This window comes from Pseudorca crassidens, chromosome 2 (assembly GCF_039906515.1).
Source record: "Pseudorca crassidens isolate mPseCra1 chromosome 2, mPseCra1.hap1, whole genome shotgun sequence".
NCBI classification, from domain to species: Eukaryota; Metazoa; Chordata; class Mammalia; order Artiodactyla; family Delphinidae; genus Pseudorca; species Pseudorca crassidens.
This window is the reverse complement of record NC_090297.1, coordinates 127068009-127093181: the sequence shown is the minus strand read 5'-3', so window position 1 is coordinate 127093181 and position 25173 is coordinate 127068009. Positions and strand designations below refer to the sequence as shown.

General features: G+C 37.6%; 1 protein-coding gene and 1 non-coding gene across 14 annotated transcripts in view; one reads left to right on the top strand and one right to left on the bottom strand.

Annotated features, from left to right (window-relative positions):
- Positions 1-25173, bottom strand: part of PRRC2C (proline rich coiled-coil 2C) — a 98040-nt gene that overhangs the window by 31620 nt on the left and 41247 nt on the right. For all 13 annotated transcript variants that reach the window (XM_067728624.1, XM_067728627.1, XM_067728630.1 and 10 more), the window contains exons 11-18: positions 24520-24573; positions 19515-20148; positions 13039-13208; positions 12334-12583; positions 11101-11311; positions 7638-9890; positions 5195-5403; positions 944-1098 (exon numbers count right to left, since the gene is read on the bottom strand). In XM_067728624.1, coding sequence (XP_067584725.1) covers positions 944-1098; positions 5195-5403; positions 7638-9890; positions 11101-11311; positions 12334-12583; positions 13039-13208; positions 19515-20148; positions 24520-24573 — 3936 coding nt within the window. The remainder of the gene's footprint in view (positions 1-943; positions 1099-5194; positions 5404-7637; positions 9891-11100; positions 11312-12333; positions 12584-13038; positions 13209-19514; positions 20149-24519; positions 24574-25173) is intronic.
- Positions 7483-7555, top strand: TRNAE-UUC (transfer RNA glutamic acid (anticodon UUC)). The gene has a single exon. It is a non-coding gene; the product is annotated as a tRNA-Glu (tRNA).

Genomic DNA, 25173 nt, shown 5'->3' with positions numbered 1-25173 from the left:
AAAATAGCTACTTGATAGAATAAAAACATCAAGGTTGCCAATGAGATTTTAAATTACAAGATGCTATAGGGGAAAAAAGACAAATATGTATTATATATTCTTGACATACAGGTCCACAATCTCTTTTCCACTATTCTGAAGTTAAAGAAATTAAGGAAATTCGCACTAAATTCATTTGGCAGCAAAATCTGACCCCACCTGACAAAAAATTACTGACTTCACTCAACTCATGTTTGCCACAGAAGCATTAATCCTGGGAGTGTTGCTAGGTATTATGCTATATAAAATACGCACCAATGTATCTTCCTAAACAATAAACAAATAAATGACTTCTGAAAATATCTAGTCCCAAGAATTATATCCAATTAAACTCAATATTACCAACCACATAGGATTTTTACAGTGTTTCCTGCTTTTAAGCCTCTCACCTGTTAGGGCTCTTTATCGGTATGACCTATGTGCTCTATTTATTTTTATCCTCTGTCAGCATTTAGTAAAATGGGTGTTGGGTTGATCTAAAGGAAATAATGTATCGTGATTCATACTATGTATTTCAAAGAACTAATTTAGATTACAACAGAAACTTGTATAGGTCAAGAATCTGCAAGTTATTAGAGATCATGGCAGCTGTATTCATTAAGTTTCCAAGATGATTTAAAATTAACCCTAACTCTGCAATGAAGTATGATGGGGCAAATAAGATATATTTTGAAATAAAGTAAAGATGGTCTTCTCTAAGGCAAATGGTGAGCTAGTGATTACATTCTACTTAAAATTTACCTCATTCTGGTTAAAAAGTTTAAAGTTGTGAAAAATCAGGTCATTCTCAAAACTTGAATAATAACTGCAGCCCTGACCTTATAGGTGGATAGAAACCTTGACCATTTCCTAGTATATTTTGGGCAACAATCTAAATAACTAGTAACAAATTGAAACGCTATACCTGAATGATTTGTTCTTCCTTCTTTCGGCGTTCTTCATCCTGTAAACGTTTCTGTTGTTTTTTGGATACAACTTCAGTAAAACCATCATCATTCAAATTTGACTGGGGGTCTTCAACTACTGTTACTTCAGGATGGTCATCAATTATAACAACACCTACAGATATACAAAAAGATTTAAAATGATATTTTTTTGCAACTGAAAAGATAAATAGAAATGTTTAGTCCAGTAGTGATTAAAAAATAAAAGATATGGCAAAGATCTAGTTCTCATAACGCATAGTATATAAGTCATTTCCCACACCATAAAATGGCCATTTAGCAGCAAAATTTGAAAAGATTTCATAGATATATGAAAAAATTTCATAAACAGGTTAAAAGTCCTGAGACTATCTACTTTGAATGATATACATCCTTTTTTCTTAAGCAATATAGTGGTAGTGCCTTGTTTTTTAAAATAAAAATCAAGGGCTTCCCTGGTGGCACAGTGGTTAAGAATCCGCCTGCCAATGCAGGGGACACAGGTTCGAGACCTGGTTCGGGAAGATCCCACATGCCGTGGAGCAACAAAACCTGTGCTCCACAACTACTGAGCCTGCGCTCTAGAGCCCGTGAGCCACAGCTACTGAAGCCCGGGCGCCTAGAGCCCGTGCTCCGCAACAAGACAAACCACCGCAATGGGAAGCCCACGCACCACAACAAAGAGTAGCCCCCGCTCTCCGTAACTAGAGAAAGCCCGCATGCAGCAACGAAGACCCAACGCAACCAAAAATAAATAAATTTATAAAAAAAAAAAAAAGAAAGAAAAATCAAAATTGTCTTATCGTAGTCAAATCACTTAAACTCTACCTCTCCCAGCCTCAAGATGTGTGCTGTGCTATTAAAGATCTACATAGTACGTTATCTCATTTGCATCTAACCATTCTAAGAGGTGGGTATTACTATTGTTTCCCCTTTTCAAAGGATGTATGTAATAAGCTCTGAGAGGCTGATGTGCTAACAACGCGGTGTTGAACAACTAAGCTGGTCTTATAATTCTTAATGCCTCTAGTTTACGTAGACTATTGTCTATAATGTGGAGCTGTTAAAAACCATGAAATACATGTTAAAGTTCCATGTGAATGTAAAGTGGCATAGATGTACATACATCATAATAACCCAGTGGAAGAATAATTCAAGATATACTTTCAACTCATTCTCTAACAATTATTCTGGCTATCTTGTTAAATTATTCTAGGGCTTCCCTGGTGGCGCAGTGGTCGAGAGTCCGCCTGCCGATGCGGGGGACACGGGTTCGTGCCCCGGTCCGGGAGGATCCCACATGCCGCGGAGCGGCTGGGCCCGTGAGCCATGGCCGCTGAGCCTGCGCGTCCGGAGCCTGTGCTCCGCGACGGGAGAGGCCAAAACGGTGAGAGGCCCCCCGTACAGCAAAAAAAAAAAAAAAAAAAAAAAAAAAAAATTCTATATTCCAGTGAGTATAAGAAATCTAGATCCATTAACTAATACTTAGAAGAAAAATAAAAATATTCCAGGTGATGTGATTTTGGGTTGTAGGCATAATGTTTGCACAATAAATATAAGAAAAGGGTGAGGCAATTCAAATAAATTATTTTAATTTTGCAAATATAAATATATAATATGTTCTGATCGGGAAACACGTAATAAAAATAGATACTCGCTTGGGAATGATACATATACAATTCAGAATGGTGATAACTTGCGGGGCCTGGCAAGAGAATATGACCATGGAGTGGATCATAGAGAATCTACTGGCAAACAGTTCCTTTTAAATAGCTAAAAATTTGCATTTATAGAAACACTGACAGGGAAACAAAAAATAAATACTAAGACTGGCTTTCACTCTTTATAAACCTATTACTGTTACTGTTTTTCTAATAAAAGTTTAATTTCAAAGGAAAAAGCCAATTGATTCTGATTTATCTATGACGCTTCTACTTGTGTTCTAAATCCTTTAAGAAATTAACTGTGTATAACACAACACTGTAAAGCAATTATACTCCAATAAAGATGTCAAAAGAAAAAAAAAGAAATTAACTGTGTAAAATGGAGCATATGCTCATCTCAATGCAAGGTTTTAGTCCAACATTTCTAAGGATGTCATGCACTCCAGTATTTCAGACTTGTGAAGAGACCTCTTCATAATTCTAAATTCATCTCAGTTTTTCACTTAAACTAAAAAGTGTGTGTGTTTAAAGCTCATCTTCATAGTCATGTCATCACTCATTATTATTATTTTTTTTTGCGGTACGCGGGCCTCTCATTTGTGGCCTCTCCCGCTGTGGGGCACAGGCTCCAGACGTGCAGGCTCAGCAGCCATGGCTCACGGGCCTAGCCGCTCCGCGGCATGTGGGATTCTCCCGGACCAGGGCACGAATCCGTGTCCCCTGCATCGGCAGGCGGACTCCCAACCACTGCGCCACCAGGGAAGCCCCATCACTCATTATTTTAATTTTCTTGCCTAAGGGCTCCGTTAGAAACCTTTTGAATAGTTCACTCAATTACATGAAGCATTTACGGACATGTGAACAATACTTTGTTCTCAACACCCTGTTCTTGCCTGGTGCTTTGCAACGTTTTGGGCTAATGGGACATTATTAGGAAGACCATTTTTAGGAAATTATAGAACATTTTTAGGAAAAGAACCTAAAGATGACTCTTAAAATTAACTTCAACAAGTTAAAACTAATAGCTCAATTTCCATTATCAATTCAGAAATAATTTGACTTCTTACCTTTTTATATTGTGTTAATCCAATAATATAATACTTTGCAAAATTTCTACTCCAGAAGTTGTTTGGAAAAAGAGAAACTAGTAAACAAATATTTGAGAAGTCTGCCATGTTCTGTGGACTTTTGTAATCTTCACTTGTCATTTTCCAAATGTAGTGTTTAGATGGATGTTAATCTCTTCTCATGGACCACAATAAGATTAGCATCCAAGCTTCCTATGGATTTACTTTAATCGCTCTCTCTAAATCAGAACTTTCCAACTTTAGCAGTATTAACATTTTGCGCTAGCTGTCCTGTGCAGGGTAGGATGTTTAGCAGCATTCCTGGCCTATACCCACTAAGATGTCAGCAGCATCCGGCCACCAGTTTTGACACAAAAAATATCTCCAGAGATTGCCAAATGCAGAACCATCCCTGTTAAGAACCACAGTTCTAAAAATTCTTAAAACGCGCAATTAAGATAAGTTTATTTCTTTCCCATGTGAATCCTAAAATGGTAGTCTAGAATTAGCTCTCAAAAGTTTACGTGCATTGGAATCACCTGGAGAACTTGTTAAAACACAGATTGCTTCACACTCCAAGAGTTTCTAATATAGCAGGTCTGGGGTAGGGCCCAAGATTCTGTATTTCTCACAAATTTCCAAGTGATGTTGATGGTCTGAGGACCACGCTTTGAGAACCGCTGGTCTAGAAATAATAATGCCAAAGTCCTGGGCCCAAATCAAATTTAGTATGTATAAATAAGTATTAACTAGATGAAAGAAAACTCTCATCTACATCTCTAATACTGATATAACAAAAGTACCTAACCCAAGTTTCCCATTACTACTATCTGGTCTTAACTTAGTAAATCTCTCAATCTTATTCAGTATTTCCAGCTTAAGTCTCATCTGAATGAATGGCAAATAGCACATTATTACATGTATCAATATAAGTGTCTACTCATAGAGATTCCTTGTTAACTTCTTCATCAAATATCTCCTTCTTGCTGTGTTGTCCTTCATATTTGATATCCTATCACTCTGTGGCTTTCTGAAAGCATTTATCCATAGCAACACTACCTCCCATCCTATTATTTATTCTCTATTTATCGTATCTTAGATGCCAATTTTATCAAGGTCATAACTCACTGAGGTTAATATTTCTTTCCTTTCAGACACAGAATATGTACAGATATAACTAAGCACCTTCACATTTGGTTTTCTGTGCTTCCCCACACCTGTCTAGCAAGGTAGCGTGGTTAATTTCCTCCTCTTTTTTTTTTTTAAAGAAGAACAGTGAAACTCTGTGGATTATCTTTAACAAGAATTTTATCAAGCACTCAAGCCTATGCTAAAAGCTGGTGTTATTTCAGTTAAAGCTATATCGGTGATTCATAACCAGTCTCTATCTCTACCTTGAAGTCCAACTCTTTCTTTTTTGATGACTTCTTTATTTACAGTATCTATTTAAATGTAACAAATAGATAAACAGATAGATATATAAAAGGGACCTGAGACGCACTTGCATAGTTGTTGAGATCAAACTGTGATAGTGCATCCACTTTCTCTTTGGGTTTTTTAGGGCCTGGTTTGGGCTCTTCTCTTTTTTTCCCAGTAGAATCTTTGGAGTTCTTTTGTCCTGTACCATTAGGGGCTCCTTCCTGGTGGTGTGCAGAGCTGCCATTGACAGGATCAGCACCAGCTGTGCCTGCCGACTGGTCATCAAATGGCCTACAAAATAATAATTTGAGATTTTATTACTACCTCTACATATCCGAACAAAAGAAAAATGCTCTTAGTGGCAGTTTCTAAAGTTCAATCTAAGAAGAAATAACAGTGGGATAGAAGACCCTAACTCTAAAACCAACAAGCTTTAGTGACTTTGGTTGGGTACAACTTCACTAAGATGGAGCTTCCCAGTAAAGGAGATAAGACAAGCTCCTTAGGATTCTTTCCAGCAATTAAATTCTAGAATTCTAATTATCCTCTGAAGGTTCTTATCGTGTCTATTCTTACTGTGTCTATCATGTGATAAATGAGCTATCAACATTGTTTACAGCAGAAAATTTCTGTGATCCAAGCTAGTCCAAAGTATTCACTAGTGGATCTTCTCCACAAGAGGGCAGCATATGAAAATGTCTTTTTAAAGAATTCTATGCTTATACTACAAGTATGTTTTTTTTTTAAAGTTCAATCAGATTTATATACATGTAAACATTTTAAAAACCAGTTTTAATATGGAAACGATTCACGTCACAAAACCAAAGGTATTTCTACAGGGTTTTTTTTTACCTAACAGATTCTTTTCTTGGGTTCATTTTATAAAAACTTCATGAAAATACACCATGAAAAATGGCCTTACCAATTCATTTCCAGCTCAGTCTATAGTATTACTCAAGATAAAAGCTTAACAAGAGCCTGACAAAAAGCATGACCTCAAACAGGTGAAGAATGAATTCATTTCTTCTAAATGGGACTCTTGCAAAACATTCATTTCACTACAGCCAGTAACTGCTATTTCTGCAGGTTCAAAGTTGTTATCATCTACATAGCACAAAAGTCTTGCTAAGTAGTTGAGATCTACAGTGCACACAAATCTGATCAATTTTTCCCTGAGTATTATTACTTGAAATTCTAATAGTTTGGTTACAGTCAACAACTATTGATACGTTGTTGTTTTAACTTATATGTTATCCTATTCTTTTGACTTTTAAAGGGAGATTTAAATTCTGTGTTAAGCAGGTACTCAAACACAACTGGTAGTATTATTTCCCTGGAACTTCGTCTAAATTATCAGAAAGCAAAAATATTTTCGCTGACTGGTATAGTAACCTGAAATGCTAAGTGTCAGTAACTAACCAATGCAGATTAAGATACTTTGCCTGAATACATTTCCTACCAGCTCAGGCTGCAAATCTGGGAATTGGTTTTAAAAAAAAAAAGAACAAACGGGCAGGCCATAATAATAGTTGCTTACTATATACCAGGTGTTACATTAAGTTTCACAAATATCATGTCACTAAATCTTCACACATTTTTATAAGTACTATTACTTTCTCCCCCTTTTACTGGTGAGGAAGCAGAGTTTATACCACTAGTAAATACCAGAGTCTAGATTTAAAACTAGGAATAACGCTACTTTGTAATGTTTCCTAATACTAAACATAATAATAATAATTTACTATAACCAACATTTTAATATTTAAAAAAACAGACCAAGTTTAGCATAGCTGAGAAAAATTCTTTTAAAAACACCACCAATGACATGGTATTTATGTTACTGGTGGCCTTGGTGGTTGGGCAGGACTTTGCTTTCTAGGCCTCTCTCTAAGCTGGATCATTTATTGTAGGTTTGCAACTTGAGTGAGGAATATAATTTATCCTTAACTTTCAACATTCACTCTCTAGAAACCAGTACAGAGTGACTGTATATGGTTACAACATATTAATTTAAGTCCCAGAGGACACCTGTGAGCACCAGTTTTCCAAAGAGAAACCAAGAAAGAAAGGCAGGCTGCTCATCATCAGTAAGATGATTTACCAAATGGAAGACACTGTATATAGGTCCTGCCCTAGGTGTGTAGATTTTCCCAAACCTACAAATTCCTAACAGGACTCTTTTGGGAAATGTAACGTAACAACAGGCAGACTCCTGAGACACACTAACCTCTTTCTCAAGCACCCTTACACTTTTAGAATAGAAAAAAATTCTAGGAGAAGAATGTCTTGGCCCTCTATAGACTAGTTCCTTTGCACAGTTCAACCAAGAAGTATACTTTTAGCTTCGCTAAAGGTACAAAACTAGGGAATTCCCTGGTGGTCCAGTGGTTAGGACTCTGTGCTTTCACTGCCGAGGGCCCAGGTTCAATCCCTGGTCAGGGAACTAAGATCCCACAAGCCGCATGGCGGCCAAAAAAAAAAAAGAGAAGTTGCGTAAGTAATTATATCTAACACAAAATACTCACCCTCGTTTTCCACTTTTTGATGGTGGGCCACTTCTTCTTTCATTCCTAGGACCTGAGAAATTCCTTCCGGATTTGGGTGGACCATTGTTGCCACGCCGATTCTGGCGATCTATGCCAGGTCTCTGACTAGAAAAACTTCTCTTTGCTATTTCCCTTTTTGGAGGTAAAACATTCTCTCCAGCCTTCACAACCACTTGTGCATTCAAATCAGCATTTTTTTTTTCATCCCTTTCACGCCTCTCATTGAAATCACTGCTTTCAGAAGCTGTTTCCCATTCTTCATTTGCCTGATCTGAAGAGTTCTGATTAGATAAGTCTGGTGTCTTATTCCCAGAAACATCCCCAGCAGTATTAACTGGTTCTTGAACCACATTACTAACTGTGCCATTTGTGGGCACTGCCACCTCATTGGTTTTTGAAGCAGCCTCCCTCTCTCTTAGCCGTCTAAATCGGGGAGGTTTATCTTGCCTCGGTGGTCGGGTAGGACGCTGCCTTCGGGGCCTCTCTCTAGCTGGGTCAAATTTTCGCTCAAATTTTGGAGGCCGTTTATCTGCTGGCATAGGAATAAACTGCTCATGTCTTCTTGGTGGCTCTCCATCATCTGGTTTAGGAGCTTCTGCCTGCCTTGGGTTCCACTGATTGTCCCGATAAGCAGGTCTTCGTAAAGTGGAAGGGCGTGACGGGCGACCTCCAGGATCCCTTCCACCACGTCTGAATGTTCCCCCTCTGCCTCGCCTTGTAGGCTCTCCTTTAGGAAGGAAGCCTGGTTTAGATTTATCATCATCCCTTACAAAAGGTTTTTCTAGAGGTCTACTATCTATTCGGACATGATTTTCAGGCTTGAAAGAAGATGGAGGCTTTACAGGTTTTTTGTTTTCAGACCGTTCCTCTCTTTTGGGAAGTTTACCTTTGCTTAAACTATCCTTGTCACTTGCACTTTCATGAATTTCACTGTCCGTGTCAGTCTCTGAACCTCGCTGTCTTCTTCTTTTGGGAACTACTTCAAAATCAGAGCTCTCACTTCGTGTTTCACTTTCTTCTCGCTGTCTGAGGGGCCCTGGGGGCACATGCTCTGCTCGTGGCTTACTGTCTCTATACTGAGGATAGTCTCGAGTGTGTCCTCTACCACCCCGGCCACGCCCTCCATAAGAGCCTCTATAGCTTCGCCCCCTGGAGTAATATTCACCTCGGCCTCGACCTCTGTACCCTTGATCTGGAAACCAATCTCTATCTCTAGCTTCTTTCCAATAGGCCCTAGGGGGTAAAGCTGATTCTTTCTTAGCGGTTGGTCTTAAATCTGGTCGAGACCTCTCTGTAACAAGGTCTTTGCTGATGACTTTCTCAGGTTGCTTTTCTTCCTTGACTGTTGGTGCTGGGACAGTTTGCTGGTTTACAGTTTTAGCTGCAGGCTCTACCTCAACACTACTTACAGGTTCCAAAGGCTTCTCAGTATCCTGAGGTGGCTTTTGCACCAAAGTTGAAGGTGAAGTTTCTACTGAAGGAAATTTCTCTGGTTCTGGTTGAGGTGGCAGTGGAACCGACTGTGGCTGAAGCGGTGTTACAGGTGGTGGGGGTGGAGGAAGAGGCTCTTTCTTTTCTGTCTTTTCAGGTTTTGCCATTTTTTCGGTGACCTTTTCTCCCTTTTCTCCTTCTTTCTCCTTCCTTTGCTCTCGTTCTTCTTTCATATCTCTAAGTATAGGTTTTTTAATAGGACCTGATCTTCTCACAGGCCTATCATTACCTTCTTCTCTTCTGTTGGAGCTAGGCCTTGGGCCCCAACGAGTTTCCGATTTAGATTTATACAGTTTTTCAGGTTTTGGTCCTTCAGAAGATCGTATAAAGCCCTCTTTTTTTGGTTTTTCCTCTGACCTTTCTGCTGGTTCTTTTGAATCAATGCATCTGCTAGTTACTTTAGGAATGCTTGCAGATGGCTCATTTCTCTGCTCCTCTGATTTTTGAGTATGGTTAGATCCATGGGAAACACTTCTTTTCCGGGCAGGCTGACTTTCTCCAGCTGAAATTCGCTCTTCTTGAGTGGATACAGTCTTTTGATCAGGTACATCAAAACAAGCAGGCTGATTATTTGTGTCAGTATGATGAGGTCTAATGTCTTCCACTGATCTGCTTAAAAACTTCTGTACTTCTGTCTCACTTGATTCTCTGACAAAGTCTGCTTTTGGATGAGCCTCTAACTGACTATGTTCTACTGGATAAGCAGCAGTTATCTGTTCCTGATCCAATGGGGCTTCAGGCCTATGATAAGGAGAATTCAAAGAAATAACAGCCATCAAGGCAAAAATCTTTCTCACAGGTACATGTACAGCAAAATAACCCCTCTAATTTAAAAAGAAAAAAATGGATTCTAATCATAAAGAGCTTTATATGTCTCTATAAAAAGTTTAGTGCAAAATTATTCATAATAGCCAACAGATAGAAACAACCTAAATGCCTACCGACAGATGAATGGCTTAAGAAAATGTGGTAAATGCATACAATAGAATGTTGTTTAGTATTAAAAAAAGAAAGAAAATCCTGCTACATGCTATGTCATGGATGAGGACATTACACTAAGTGAAATAAACCAGTCACAGAAGGACAAATGTTGCATGATTCCACTTATATATACTATATAATGTAATCAAACTCATCCACACAGAAGGCGATTGCCAGGGACTAAGAGGAAGGCGGAAATGAGTATGATTAAATGGGTAAAAAATTTCAGTTGTGCAAGATTAAAAAGTTCTAGAGATCTGTTGTACAACATTATGCTTATACTACACTTAAAATTCTGATAGGAGGGCAGATATGCTATGTTTCTACCCCCACAATTAAAAACAAATGAAGCTCATTCCTTAAGAGGAAGTTTAGACCATGCTGATGTGAATTTTTAAGACCGAAACTAGTCATTTCCACTTATAACGAGAGTGCACTAGAGTAGGTCCATCTTTCCCACTGAATCAGAATTTTAAAACACCATAACATACTCCTTAAAAGGGCAGAAGTTCTAACTTCATGGTTATAAACTGTTAGAGATCACCAATTGTCTGACACTTCATAGTAACTCTGTAAATTAGTGTTTGTCCTCAACTCAGCCTTAGAAAACTTCCATAAGATATCGATAATTAAATGTCTACCATATTTCTCGTTAGTGGAAGAACTACATCCACACTTTAGCCACATTACATGTCAAGTACTTAATCAACAGCAGAATCTTGCCAATTTTAACATCTACCACTGAATTTCAGCATTTAACTAAGTGTACAGAACTGCGTTACAAAATGCCCTAATCAATACAGAAATGCCAGAAAAAGGAAAATACGTCCTAGAATGAAATAAGGCATACTAAAATGGGAGAAAATCAGATCGGTGGCTCAGTCCTAAATCAGAAAGATCTTCAGAGAGACTACACAGTTTTCGTTTCCCCACAATATTCTATTGGTCTACTAATAATTTTAATAATTACCTTATATCCTCAGGTTCTTCTGTTGCCTTGGGAGTGGTGGCCTGCTGAGGCTCAGTATGAGGATAGGGATCTGACCCCCACATCATACGAGGCTCAGAAAGGGAAATTGCATGATCTCTTGCAGAGCGAGCTATATGCTCAAATGACTCAGAGCTGCTCGGTGACCCTTCCATCTGGTCTCTTCTCATTAATGGCTTAGGAGGCATCATTCCTATACAAAAGATCAGAAAAAGATTGGGGGGTGGGGGTAGGAGAACGAAGGAAACAAAATCATTATAGACGTAGAATCTACATTATTACTTAATTACTATTTGGACATTCTATATTTAAACCAAAGAAATACTTTTGGCAAGTAAAACTGATTAATTCAAAAAAATAATCAGTGAAAATTATATTGAGTTTTTCTGTGAATGAGATTTTTATCGTTGCTTTTAAATAGATTTAAAAATTGAGGAAGCAAAGCAAGCAAAACCATAAGAACAGCCTATTTTACTTTAAAGGAAAGAAAAGATAATGCCTATAAAAATCAGATAACAAGCACCATGACTCTACGCATGTTAAACATTATGACAATTACACCAAGTGATAAATTTTCAGAAAAACATTTTCTATAGAAAATCCCATTAATCTAGTTTAGTTGATCAATATGCTATAAATTATGCCTCTTAAATTTAAAATTTTCAGTGTAAATTTTAAAATAAAGATGTGATTCTTGATCATATTTTTGTCACCTCTAAATTTTCCTCTAGACTGTCTTGGTACTGGATTATCTGGATTTATTCTGATAAAGACTGCTATTTTATTTGTTTTTAGCTAAACTATTAGGAAATCCAAGTGTTAGGCTGGCAAATGACAGAGAAAATTGAAAAGCTGTAATATATAATATATGGACAAAATTCAAATGCTGAAACACCTGAAAGAATAAAAACAATGTAGCGAATAACAGATATTATAACTAAGATAGCAATTTTCCACCTGAAAATTTTAAAATAGTATTTGCAAGAGAGAAAATATATTTTCTCTTTGGTCTTACCACACTGTTGGTACAGTACCTGGCATTTAACTACTCTGTGCTGAGAGAAGACACATAATTTTATGATTAAAAAGTCCTACTTAAGTTCTGACTAGATTATAACTCTCAAAGGAATTAAGACTAAAAACGTGGGGAAAATGAAAAACTTTGAACTTGCAAAACTGCAAGTGAGCCATGAGACAATGCCAACTTAAACTTACCAGGATGAATGGGTGGAATATCCATAGCAGGTCTACCTGATATCATTCGCGGATCCATGTATGACTGCATCATGAGCCACCTTGGATCAAAACCCATAGAAGCCAAATGCTGAGGGTGAGGCTGCATGGCCTGGTAAAGAGGTCTGTGTGGTGGTGGAGGGACAGCACCACTGGATGGCTGTGAAGGAACCGTTTGTGGAAGTACACCTTGCTGCTGCTGCTGCTGCCACTGCTGCTGTTTCATCTGTTCCTAAAAAAAGCAGGACCTTACATCTGAGACTTTAGTTCCATGTGATAAATTAATACAATCAATCAGAAAACAGGCTTTTTTGAAACCTTGAGGGAAAAGAATTCCAAACACATTTGACAGTGAGAGGTGGCAAGACAAAAGAACAAAGAATAAGTTATGACATTTTGCCTTACACGTGACTTAAGCAACTAATCACTCATTAATTATACTGCAGAAACCACTTCCTAGAACGGAAGATGGTTTCTATAAATGAGGCAGATGGAAAAAAGGAACGACACAGAAGTTTCACAGTAAAGCCCTTATCAACAAACTTTTACTAATTTAAAAGGAGGAAATTTTTCAGGGAAAATTTGTATGCTTTGTGTATTTTGAGTTTTATGTCAAATTATTTCTTATACTACTGAACAATGAACCTTTTTAATCACACATACAAGATAAAATGTTTTTATTGTTACCTGCTGCCGCTGGAATCGTGGTGGTAAAGACTTCTGAAACTGTTTAAAATAGCCAGATAATATAGCAGGCCGAGGCTGAGACCCTGACTCTGGTTCTGTTTCATGTGCTGCTTGTGTGGTCTCTTTTTCACTGCGATTGTTATCTTGTCTACTGAAAACTGGGTCATCCTCTGCCCAAAGAAAAGGTGAAAGATAATTATACTCATCAACGACACTTGACAAATACATGTTGTTTGTACTGGAGTGAAATAATTAGATTGATATATTTAAAAAGTTAACAAGGAAGAAAGCATCCTTACTCTAAAACACTTTTGTATTTTAATATTGGTAACCATCAATGAGGTAACATTAGATTAACAAAACCCTAGACCTTCTCAAAGCTGGATTCTTAAGACAGAAATCACATGCCCAAATGCTTTACCATACAAATGTCTGTATTTGATATTTTGTGATAATAAACCATTTCAAATACTACCTATTTTGCACTGTTTCACTAAATATTAACACTACTGTCAAAATTTACTTGGGGTCCTCTAGGACTGAGGTGAAAACATAAATGGCCTATAAATACTTAAAATAGAACATACTGGTTTACTTAAAAATTTTTTTGATCAGGGGATGTTATCTATAAAGAAAACTAATGAATCTAAGTCTGATGACAACAGTGATCACCAGCTATCTTCAAATATATAAATCATTATTCTGTGATATATCTGAAGATAGATGGTGATCACTCTGTTGTCATCAGAGTTTAAAAATCATTATTTTATGTAAAGGGTATCAATTATGATACACGAGAAGGAGAATCACACACATCCCCCACACACAAAAAATGTTCTCATCCCAAAGAAAACCAGAGCCATATATACATTCTAGAGAATGCTATTTGTCACAACTACAAAGCCATGCATACTATAAATTCTTTTCTCAGATAATTAGGGGTGGATTTTAATGGGAAAGCTAATGTAATGCCAATGGTAAAACAATGCAGTAAAGAATCACAAATCACATTTTGTCTGTATTACATTCAATATTAAAAATGCTAAAAAAATAAAATATTAGCGAGAAAAGAGAGCCAAGTAGGTGCAACATTTAAAAATGAAATGGGTACATCTCATGATAAACCCAGCTAAAATTAAACTGCCATCAGAAGACATATAAAATGTGAATGAAAATAAACGTGTCACTAAATAACGATTATTAAAAACAAAAGCATAACTAATTAAGTATATATAGTGGCTGCTGATGGTTAAATTAATTAATCAGGGTCATTACATGTATTCACTGGCAGAACTAGGACTAAAATGCATTTCCTTATTTCTAATCCATGGTCCTTTCTCATTAACTGTGAATGAGATTCCCTAAGGTTGTTCTCTTTCAGAATTCATCAATTTTAAAGTATACAAATGTTTTTCATTTCTGTGGTGAGAAATTTTACTTTACCTTTTTTGAGTGTTTTGAGCAAAGTGCTTAAGATATATAATAAAAGCCCATTATCAATTTCAACTTATCTCTAGACTGCTTAATATAAAAATTTGTGAAATCTGGTAACTAAACAAATAATCCACATGGGCTGTATCTTATTTTTTTAAAAAAATTGAGAGAAAACACTCTTACTCTTTTTATAGTTACATTAAGGACCAAGTTTGAAGGTAACCTAGAATATAGATAAAAACTTAAAGCAAAACTTTAAACAGCTTTATAACTTCAAGCAGCAGGGTCTTATAGAAAGAGCATTGGTTTTGAGGTAAAAAAAATTTCAGTATTTCCGTAACAGAAAATATACTGAAATAAAACTATTTCTATTTTAAATCACTGTTAACTCAAGCTATTCATTAAGACTGAATTTTACAGCAAGTTTGGAGCAAAGTTTTATTAATTAGAGTTTATAAGCTAAGTTGGGAAAGAACAAAAAAGCTGATTATAGCTAACAAAGGCTTTGGGTTTTTTTGGGCAGCGCTGTGTGGCTTGCAGGACCTTAGTTCCCCAGTCAGGGGTTGAACCCATGCCCCCTGAGGTAGAAGCGCAGAGTCTTAACCACTGGACTGCCAGGAAAGTCCAGCAAAGGCTCTTTTCAAAAAGCATAATTACTGTCTGGTAAGCTTATAAATGACCTGTGGAAGCTTTTCTATTCCCACTGGTAGAAAAACAAATATGAAATTATGAACAGAGTACAGTCATTTAATTACGACAATCCAAAATTCCCATTAACCTCTATTCAACTTAAGTTTTAGAGGTATTAACACATGTGAACAAATGAGATTTTATTTAGTAGTTAAATATCTTGGAATCAGAAAAGAGTAGAAGAATCAGCATCTCCTAACTATGAAGCTAATACAATTTTGCAGACAAAATAGAATTAAAGGTCATCTAACTATATGGTATCTACAATAAACTCACTTTAGATCCAAATATGTAAATAAATTGAAAATGAGAAGATGGACAAAGATAGTCCATGGAAACAGTAACCAAAAGAGAGCAGGGTGGCTACACTAACATGAGACAAAATTGACTTTATTTTTTTTTTATTTTTTTTGTGGTACGCGGGCCTCTCACTGTTGTGGTCTCTCCCGTTGCGGAGCACAGGCTCCCGACGTGCAGGCTCAGCGGCCATGGCTCACGGGCCCAGCCGCTCCACGGCATGTGGGATCTTCCTGGACCGGGGCACGAACCCGCGTCCCCTGCATCGGCAGGCGGACTCTCAACCACTGCGCCACCAGGGAAGCCCCAAAATTGACTTTAAATCAAAGAAGTTTTACAAGAGATAAAGAAAGTCATTAAATACTAATAAAAGGTTCAATACTGCAAGATACAACAATTATAAAACACTTATACACCTAGTAACAGACCATCAAAACGTATGAAGCAAAATACTGACGGAATTAAGGGGATAAATAGTTGCACATTAATAGTCAGAGGCTTCGGTCTTCCCTGGTGGTTCAGTGGTTAAGAATCCACCTGCCAGTGCAGGGGACACAGCTTCGAGCCCTGGTCCAGGAAGATCCCGCATGCTGCAGAGCAACTAAGCCCATGTGTCACAACTACTGAGCCTGCGCTCTAGAGCCCGTGAACCACAACTACTGAGCCCATGTGCCTAGAGCCTGTGCTCCACAACAAGAGAAGCCATCACAGTGAGAAGCCTGCGCACTGCAACGAAGAGTACCCACAAGCTTGCTGCAACTAGAGAAAGCCCGTGTGCAGCAACGAAGACCCAACGCAACCAAAAATAAACAAACAAACAAATTTATATATATAAAAAAATAGTGGCTTCAACATTCCAATCCCAATAATGGCTAAAATAGCCACACAGAAGATAAATAAGGAAAGAGGACTTAATAAACCAACTAGATCCAACAGACATATACAGAACACTCTACCCCAAAACAGCATACACATTTTCCTTGAGGGACATTTCCAAGACAGATCACATTAGACCACAAATCATCTCTCAAGAGTTAAAAAGATAGACATCACATAAAATATTTTCTCTAACCACAATGGAATGAAGTTAGAAATCACCAGAAGTAAACCTGAACAATTCACAAATCTGTGGAAATTAAACAATACACTCTTTAACAGCCAAAAGATCAAAAAAGAAAGTGCAAGGGAAATTGGAAAATACCTATGAGATGAATGAAAACAAAAGCACAACATACCAAAACTTCTGGGATGCAGCAAAAGCAAAGCAAAGAGGGAAATTTATAGCTATAAATGCTTACATTAAAAAACAGGAAAGCTCTCAAATCAGTAACCTAGAGTTACGACTTAAGGAATGAGAATAAGAAGAACAAACTAAACCCAAGGTTACTAGAAGGAAATAAAAATCACAGCAGAGATCAAGAAAATAAGAGAATAGAAAAACAGAGAAAAATCAATGAAAACAAAAGTTAGCTCGTTGACAAGATCAACAAAATTGACAAATCTTTAGCTGGGGTGGGGAGGGGGTGAACTAAGGAAAAAAGGAGACTCAAGTTACTAAAATTAGAAGTGAAAATGGGGACAATACTACCAATTCTACAGAAATAAAAAGGATTATGAGAGAATTATGGACAATTGTACACCAACAAACTGGATAACCTAGATGAAATGTACAAATTCCTAAAAACAAAAAATCTACCAAGACTAAGTCACAAAGAAATAGAAAATGTGAATAGACTTTTAACTAGTAAGGAGACTGACTTGGTAATCAAAATTCTCACGACAAAGAAAAGCCCTGGACCTGATGGCTTCACTGGCGAATTCCACCAAACATTTAAACAAATAACATCAATTATTCTCAAACTTTTCCAAAAAACTGAAGAGGAGGGAACACTTCCTAACTCATTTATAAGGCCAGCATCACCTTGATACCAAAGCCAAACAACAACACTACAAGAAAACTACAGACAAATATCTCTTATGAACACTGATGCAAAAATTCTCGACACAATACTAGAAAACAGAATTTAGCAGTATACTGAAAGTGTTATACACCGTTTACCAAGTGGGATATATTCCTGGGATGCAAGGATGGTTTAACATACAAAAATCGATCAATATATTATACGCTGACAGAATGAAGGGAAAATAACACATGATCATCACAATTAACACAGAAAAGGATTCAACGAAATTCAACACATTTTTATGATAAAAATACTCAAACTAGGAACAGAAGGAAACTACCTCAACAGAATAAAATCCACTTATGAGAAACCCACAGCTAATACCACACTCAATGTTGACAGACAAAGCTTTTTTTGTAGGATGAGGAACAAGACAAGGGTGCCTCCTTTTGCCACTTTTATTCAACTTAGTACTGGATAATTTTGAGGGATTCAACACTGCAGTGGAGGAAGTAACTGCAGATGTGGTGGAAACAACAAGAGAACTAGAATTAGAAGTGGAGCCTGAGATATGGTGGAATTGCTGCAATATTACAATAAAACTTGAATGGATAAGGAGCTGCTTCCAACAGATGAGCAAAGAAAGTGCTTTCTTGAGATGGAATCTACTCCTAGTGAAGATGCTGTGAAGCCTGTTGAAGTGACAACCAAGGATTTAGAACATTATTACATAAACTTAGTTGGTGAAGCATTGGCAGGGTTTGAGAGGATTGACTCCAATTTTGAAAGAAGATCTACTGTGGATAAATGCTATCAAACAGAATGGACGTTACAAAGAAATCATTTGTGGAAGGAAGAGTCAATCGATGTAGCAAACTTCACTGTTGTCTTATTTTAAGACATTGCCACAGCGCCCCCACCTCAGCACCCTGATCAGTCAGCAGCCATCAACACTGAGGCAAGACCCTCCCTCACCCCCACAGCAAAAAGATCATGGCTCACTGAAGGCTCATTGATGGTTAGCATTTTTAGCAATAAAGTATTTTTAAGTTAAGGTATGTACATACAGCATATATGTATTTTTAGACAGAATGCTACTGCACACTTAATAGTCTATAGAATAGTGTAAACATAACTTTTATATGCACTGGGAAACCAAAAAATTCATGTGACTTGCTTTATTGCCATATCTGCTTTATTGCAATGGTCTGGTACCTAACCTGCAACATCTCTGAGGTATGCCTGTGCTCAAAATAAATGAAAGCAAGGTCTCAAAGAGATATCTGTACACTCACAGTCACATCAGTGTTATTTAAAATAGGTAAAACATGAAATCAACCCAAGTGTCCATCAACAGATTAGGTAAGCAAAATGTGGTGTGTGTGTGTATTTATATGATGATTAGTAGCCTTAAAAAGGAAGGAAATTCTGTAATATGCTACAATGGACGAAACTTAAGGACATTATGCTAAGCAAAAAAAGCCAGTTACAAAATGACAAATACTGTATGATTCCACTTACGTGAGGTACTGAGAATAGTCAAACTTACACAGAAAGAAAGCAGAATCACCATCCAGGGAGGGGCTGGGGAGAGTTACTGTTTAATGGATACAGAATTTCAATTTAAGAAGATGAAAAGAGGGGCCTCCCTGGTGGCGCAGTGGTTGAGAGTCCGCCTGCCGATGCAGGGGACACGGGTTCGTGCCCCGGTCCAGGAAGATCCCACATGCCATGGAGCGGCTGGGCCCGTGAGCCATGGCCGCTGAGCCTGCGCGTCTGGAGCCTGTGCTCCGCAACAGGAGAGGCCACAACAGTGAGAGGCCCGTGTACCGCAAAAAAAAAAAAAAAAAGATGAAAAGAGTTCGGGAGATGGATGGTAGTGATGGTTCATTATGAATGTTTTTAATACCACTGAACTGTACACCTAAAAATGGTTAAGATGCTAAACTTTATGTTACATGTATTTTATCATAATAAAAAAAATTACAGAAAAAAACATTTTAAAGTATCCAATAAAATTCAACCTTATCCAAAAAACACTAATCACTTTTATTCGGATTACATATTTTAAAAATACAAAAATATCCAATATCCACATGTAACATGAAGCCTTTTGTAAAGCTTATATAAAGACAAACAAGACTGTCATACCTTTGTTACAGCTGTTTTCACTTTCTGGTTTTTCTACCATAGGCTCTAAAGTAGGTTCTTTGTGTTCAATTTTTTCCTCCACCTTCTCCCTTTCTTTCTTCTCCAACTCACATTCCTTTTCCTGTTCTTTCATCTTCTGCAGTTCTTTTTCCTTTTCTTGCTGCCGTTCTAGTTCTTTCTCTTTTTCTTGCTTTCTTTCCTTCTCCATTTCTCTCTGTATTTCCTGCTCTCGCTCCAGTTCTTTTTCCTTCTCCTGTTGCCTTTCCCTTTCTTTTTCCCGCTCCTTCTCTCGCTCCCATTCTTGTTCTTTTTCAAGTTCTTTCTCACGTTCCCGTTCCTTTTCTCGTTCTTTTTCTCGCTCCCTTTCTCTAATTTCCTCTGGAGAGGGTTGTTTGTCCACTATACCAAGCTTTTCGTCTAATCGTTTAAGCTTCTCTGCACATGCTGCTTTCCTTTGCTCTTCCATTCTTCGCTCTTCCTCTTCACGCCGTTTACGAGCACGTTCCACTGCTGCAGAAAGTTCTGACTGTTGTCTTCTTCTTTGCTTCCATATTTCATCTTCATCCGGAACCTGTTGCTTAGGGGGGAAAGGGCCTGGTCTTCCAGGTACTGCCTGTCGGTCTGGAGGAGGATGCTGAAACATTAAGATAAATTATCAGATGAGTATGACAACAAAGGATATATCACAGACACGGAGCAGGAGCAAAATTCTCCAGTGTGTCAGAAATTTTCCTGAAAAACATACACGTTAAAATGTAAACAAGTAACAATGTGGGGAAAATAGTAAATCTAGTTAATTTTCGAGAATAATTAATCCAGCCATCTAATAAATATTTACTGAGAGTGTACCTATTTACTGTGCCAGACATTACTGCTCACTCAGTATTTGTTGAATAAAATTAGAAATTGCCACAACATGAATTTCAAAATCTATATTTAGAGACAAAGGAAATTTAGAATGTGAGTGCTTTAGCAGGAACTTCCAGAGATGGAATGCCTAAAGAGGGAGAAAAGAAGTCCATAAAGATGCAACATGGCACCACATGAGCCCTGAGAAGGTTGAGATACAGTTACAAGGAAAGAGCACACAGTCAAAGATGCTAAGTAAAGGACATGGAGACATTGCTGCTGCTGACATGCCAAAGGAGAGGAAATTCCTAAAAAGCAGCTTGGGTAGAGAGAATTCTATCTTTAAACTGAAAGATCCAGAAAGGCGTATCTAGATCCCATGGTGAAGAATGGGAGGATGACCTGAGAGGCTGAGTATTAATGATTTAATTTTCAACTAACGTGTTCTAAAACAATTACTACAAAGCCTAAAAATGCCAGCAACTTTGCAAAGACAAGCAGGATGAAAAAAGCACATGAAGAGCTGCAATATCAAGGAACTAAAAAATTTGTTTAAAAAATATTGATTTTGGAGACTTCTGGGGTGGCGCAGCAGCTAAGAACCCGCCTGTCAATGCAGGGGACACAGGTTTGAGCCCTGGTCTGGGAAGATCCCACATGCCGTGGAGCAACTAAGCCCATGCGCCACAGCTACTGAGCTTGCACTCTAGAGCCCACATGCCGCAACTATGAGCCCACACACCGCAACTACTGAAGTGCACGTGCTCTAGGGCCCACGTGCCACAACTACTGAGTCCATGTGCTGTAACTACTGAAGCCTGAGCACCTAGAGCCCGTTCTCCGCAACAAGAGAAGCCACTGCAATGAGAAGCCCGTGCTCAGTGACGCAACCACAAAAAAGATTTTTAATAGTATTAGGATGAAGAAACCTTAAAAGCCATTAGTCAGAATCCCTACAAAAGAGAAAATAATGATATGGTGAAAACACTGGACTGAATACAAAACAAAAAACCCAAACAAACCATGAATCCAGACTACCATTTACTAACAGTGCTGTCTTAGGCAAACCGTTTAATCTCTCTGGTATTTAGTTACTTCATCTATAGCTTGAAAGACAAGCTGCAAAAACAAAGTAATTATATAAACACACCTAATTTACACTGTAAACTCAGAGAGTAAGCATTTTTTAAAAAGCAACTTCACTGAAGTATAATTTACATAAAATGTGATATATATATTTTAACTGTATAGTTTGATGAGTTTGGACAAATGATAAACTTAGGTAACTACTGCCCCAATCAACATATAGAGCATTTTCATCAGTCCTCTGCCTGCATCCCTGACCTCAAGCAACCAGCAATCTACTTCTGGCAGTATAGAGTAGATCTGCCTTTCCTAAAATTTCACAAAAATGGATACATCAAGTTATATACTGTTTTGTATCTGGCTTCTTGCATTCAGGGTAATGGTTCTGAGGTCACTGTGTGTAGCAGGAGTTTACTCCATTCTATTGCTGCATAGTATGGCATCATAGGCATATTGTTTCATCTGTGGATGAACATACGGATTGCTTCTAGTTTTTTTTTTGTTGTTGTTTTGTTTTTTTGCGGTACGCGGGCCTCTCACTGTTGTGGCCTCTCCAGTTGCGGAGCACAGGCTCCAGATGCGCAGGCTCAGTGGCCATGGCTCACGGGCCTAACCGCCCCGCGGCATGTGGGATCTTCCCGGACCGGGGCATGAACCTGTGTCCCCAGCATCGGCAGGCAGACTCTCAACCACTGGGCCACCAGGGGAGCCCGCTTCTAGTTTTTTTTTAACTAGATATAAGACAGCTATGGTCATTCATGCCTAAGTCTTTGTGTAAATGTATGTTTTCATTCCTCTTAGATGAGTACCTAAGAGTGGAACTGCCAAGTCATATAGTAACTATGTGTTTCACTTTATAAGAAACTGCCAAACTGTTTTCCAAATTGATTACAAGGTTTTACAGCTCCATGAGCAATATATGAGGGTGTCACCTGCTCTGCATCCTCCCCAATATTTGGTGTCATCAGCCTTTTAAATTCTGGATGTGTAACAGAATTTCAATGTGGTTTTACTTTCCATTTTCCTGCTGACTAAAGATACTGAACATCTTTTCATGTGCTTATTGGCCATTTGTATACCTTATTTTATGAAGTAAATGTCCAAATCATTTTGTTGGACTTTTTGTCTTATTATTGACTTGTAAGGGCTTTTAAATACACACACACCCCCATACAAGTTCTTCGTCAGATGTATTAATATTTTTCCTGTGATATCTTTTCTTCGCCTTAGAGATGTATTTCAAAGTCCAACTGATCGATTTCCTTTTTCTTTCTAATTCTTGAATTTTTTGTCTTATCTAAGACATTTTTGTTGGCCCAAGTTCATAAAGACTTTCTTCTACATTTTCTGCTAGATGTTTTAGTTTTAGCTTCTATGTGTATAGAAATGCTACAAAGAGCATTCAGTGGTTAAAAGGAAAATGACTGGTGGAGATGACGGTGATGGTGATGGTATGTGCACTGTCATTGTACAGTGATCAGGGAAGGCCTGTGCATTGTTAACACCTGAGCAAAGAACTCGACCACAGCAAGAACCTCGGAAAGAGTCTTCTGGTTAGAGGCAACAGCAAATAAAATGTCTTGAGGGTAAAATTAAAACAAGAGCAATAAAGCTTGTGTGGTAAGAACAGAGAGGGAGAAAAGTAGATGAAGTCAGAAAAGGAGACAGAAACTTTAAAGACCATGAAAAGAACCTGAGCAAGGAATAACTGACCTAGTGTATGTATGTATGTATGTGTGTGTGTGTGTGTGTGTGTGTGTGTGTGTGTGTGTAAAACATATACATGTAATATAAGATATATAAATATATACATATTTAAAGTTATATCTGCTATAGGAGAATTCGGGGTGGACGTAGTGGGTGAGAAGGCAGCAAGACAGGAAAACAAGACGACCTGTTAAGTCCAAATGAAATATATCTGGTGGCAGCAAGTACTCAGTATAGGAATATATTCTAAAGGTAGAGGTGACAATTTGCTGATAGATTAGGTTGGATGTAAGGTAAAAAAGAAGAAAGATTTAAGAGTGACTTCCACGTTTTAACCTCAGCAATGTCATTATCTAAGATAGGGAAGACAGTAGCTGAACTGCCTAAGTGTGGGTGGGGGTTGTTATGGTTTGGACTATTAACTGTCAGATATCTACCAGAGATCCAAGTGGAAATGCTGAGCCGACTGTTGAATACATGACTTTCGAAGTCAGGACAGAGCTTTAAGGGCTCAAGAAACTTACTGAGTGCCATCAGATGATCCCCCAGGGAAAGAATATAGTTAGAAAAAGAAATGAGAACACAGCCCTGAGCCCTCCGACACCCAAAGGTTTAAGTATAGGAGGTCCAAAAGGAATATAAATTTTAAAAAGAGAACAAAACAGTATGATGTCTCAAAAGCAAGTTTTCAAAAAGTTTTAAGAAGGATGGAGGGATGAAAAGATTAACTATGTCAACTGCTGCTGAGATGAGTAATCTTGTAAATGAATACAAGAGAACTGTATTTGGCAAGATGCAACAGTCATTACTAACCTTGATACTAACAGTTTCAAAGGTATAGTGGGGAGATGAGAACATAACTGGAGAGGGTTAATGAGAGACAAAGTGAAGCCAGTAAGTGTAAACAGCTCACTAAAACAATTTTGCCATGAAGGGGAACAGAGATACAGGTAGGAAACTGGGGAAATGGAGTGTAGTGGGAGTTAAAGAAGGGTTGGTGTTTAAAACTTTTTTTTAAAGATGAGAGAGAATATTACTGGTAACTGACAGAAGATGGGATCCAGAGAACAAGTAGAAGGGTCGTCCTCAGGAGCAAGGGCAACAGGAAAGAAGTCAGACCAGGAAGGGTACTCAAATGGGAAGAAGAGCTGTTTCTTATTTTCTTAGAAAAATTAGGAATATGCTTATCAGCTGAGAAGGAAGAGGGACAGGCTAAAGAGGAAGACGTGCAGGAGCTACAAAGTAAAGTCAACAACTGTTTCATAAAAATTATAAATAAGAAACACACAGAGGACGTTTCCATTAAAACAAATAGGGCAAATAATACACACAGACCATTAACAAGCATTTAGTTAAAATTTACCTGCTGTGCAAGCAACTTTGGAGGTGGTGGCAAGTGTGAAGATGGTCCACGTTCCTATTATTAAGAAAAGGATTTTTACAAAGTAAGATAAAAAAATATCTACTTGAAATATTTCTGATTGCAATGTTTTTCAGTGAGACCAAAAGACTGCAAAAAGTAAAACATCTTTATCCTTTTCTCTTTTTAAATAAAAGTACATCAGTCTCTACAAAATAACTTTATGTTCTATACAATCACTCAGCCACTTTAATTAAGGTTACAATCTCAAATTAACTTTGTTAAGAGTAGAATCTTAGTGTACAAATTCTAGAATTTTAGCCCAGGTAATCTGGCTGTGAAGAAGTATGCCTCTAATTTCAAATTTTTATTTACATAAACCCAATATTTTTTCTAATGGCAAACTAAACCTTTCAAATTTATATAAGGAAAAGAAACATCTAAAACATTGGAACCAGATATATATAGACTATTCACTTGTTATTATACATATCAGTGTCACACGCATGCAAATCAAAACATCAAGATATGGTCTATATTTTTCTATTTTTTTATCATTCCCCATTATGCCAGTAAGTTAAAAATCACACAAAACAACAGATTTTATTTAAAAATTACTTTAAAAATCCTTCTTTTCCAGAATTCACAAATTTATTT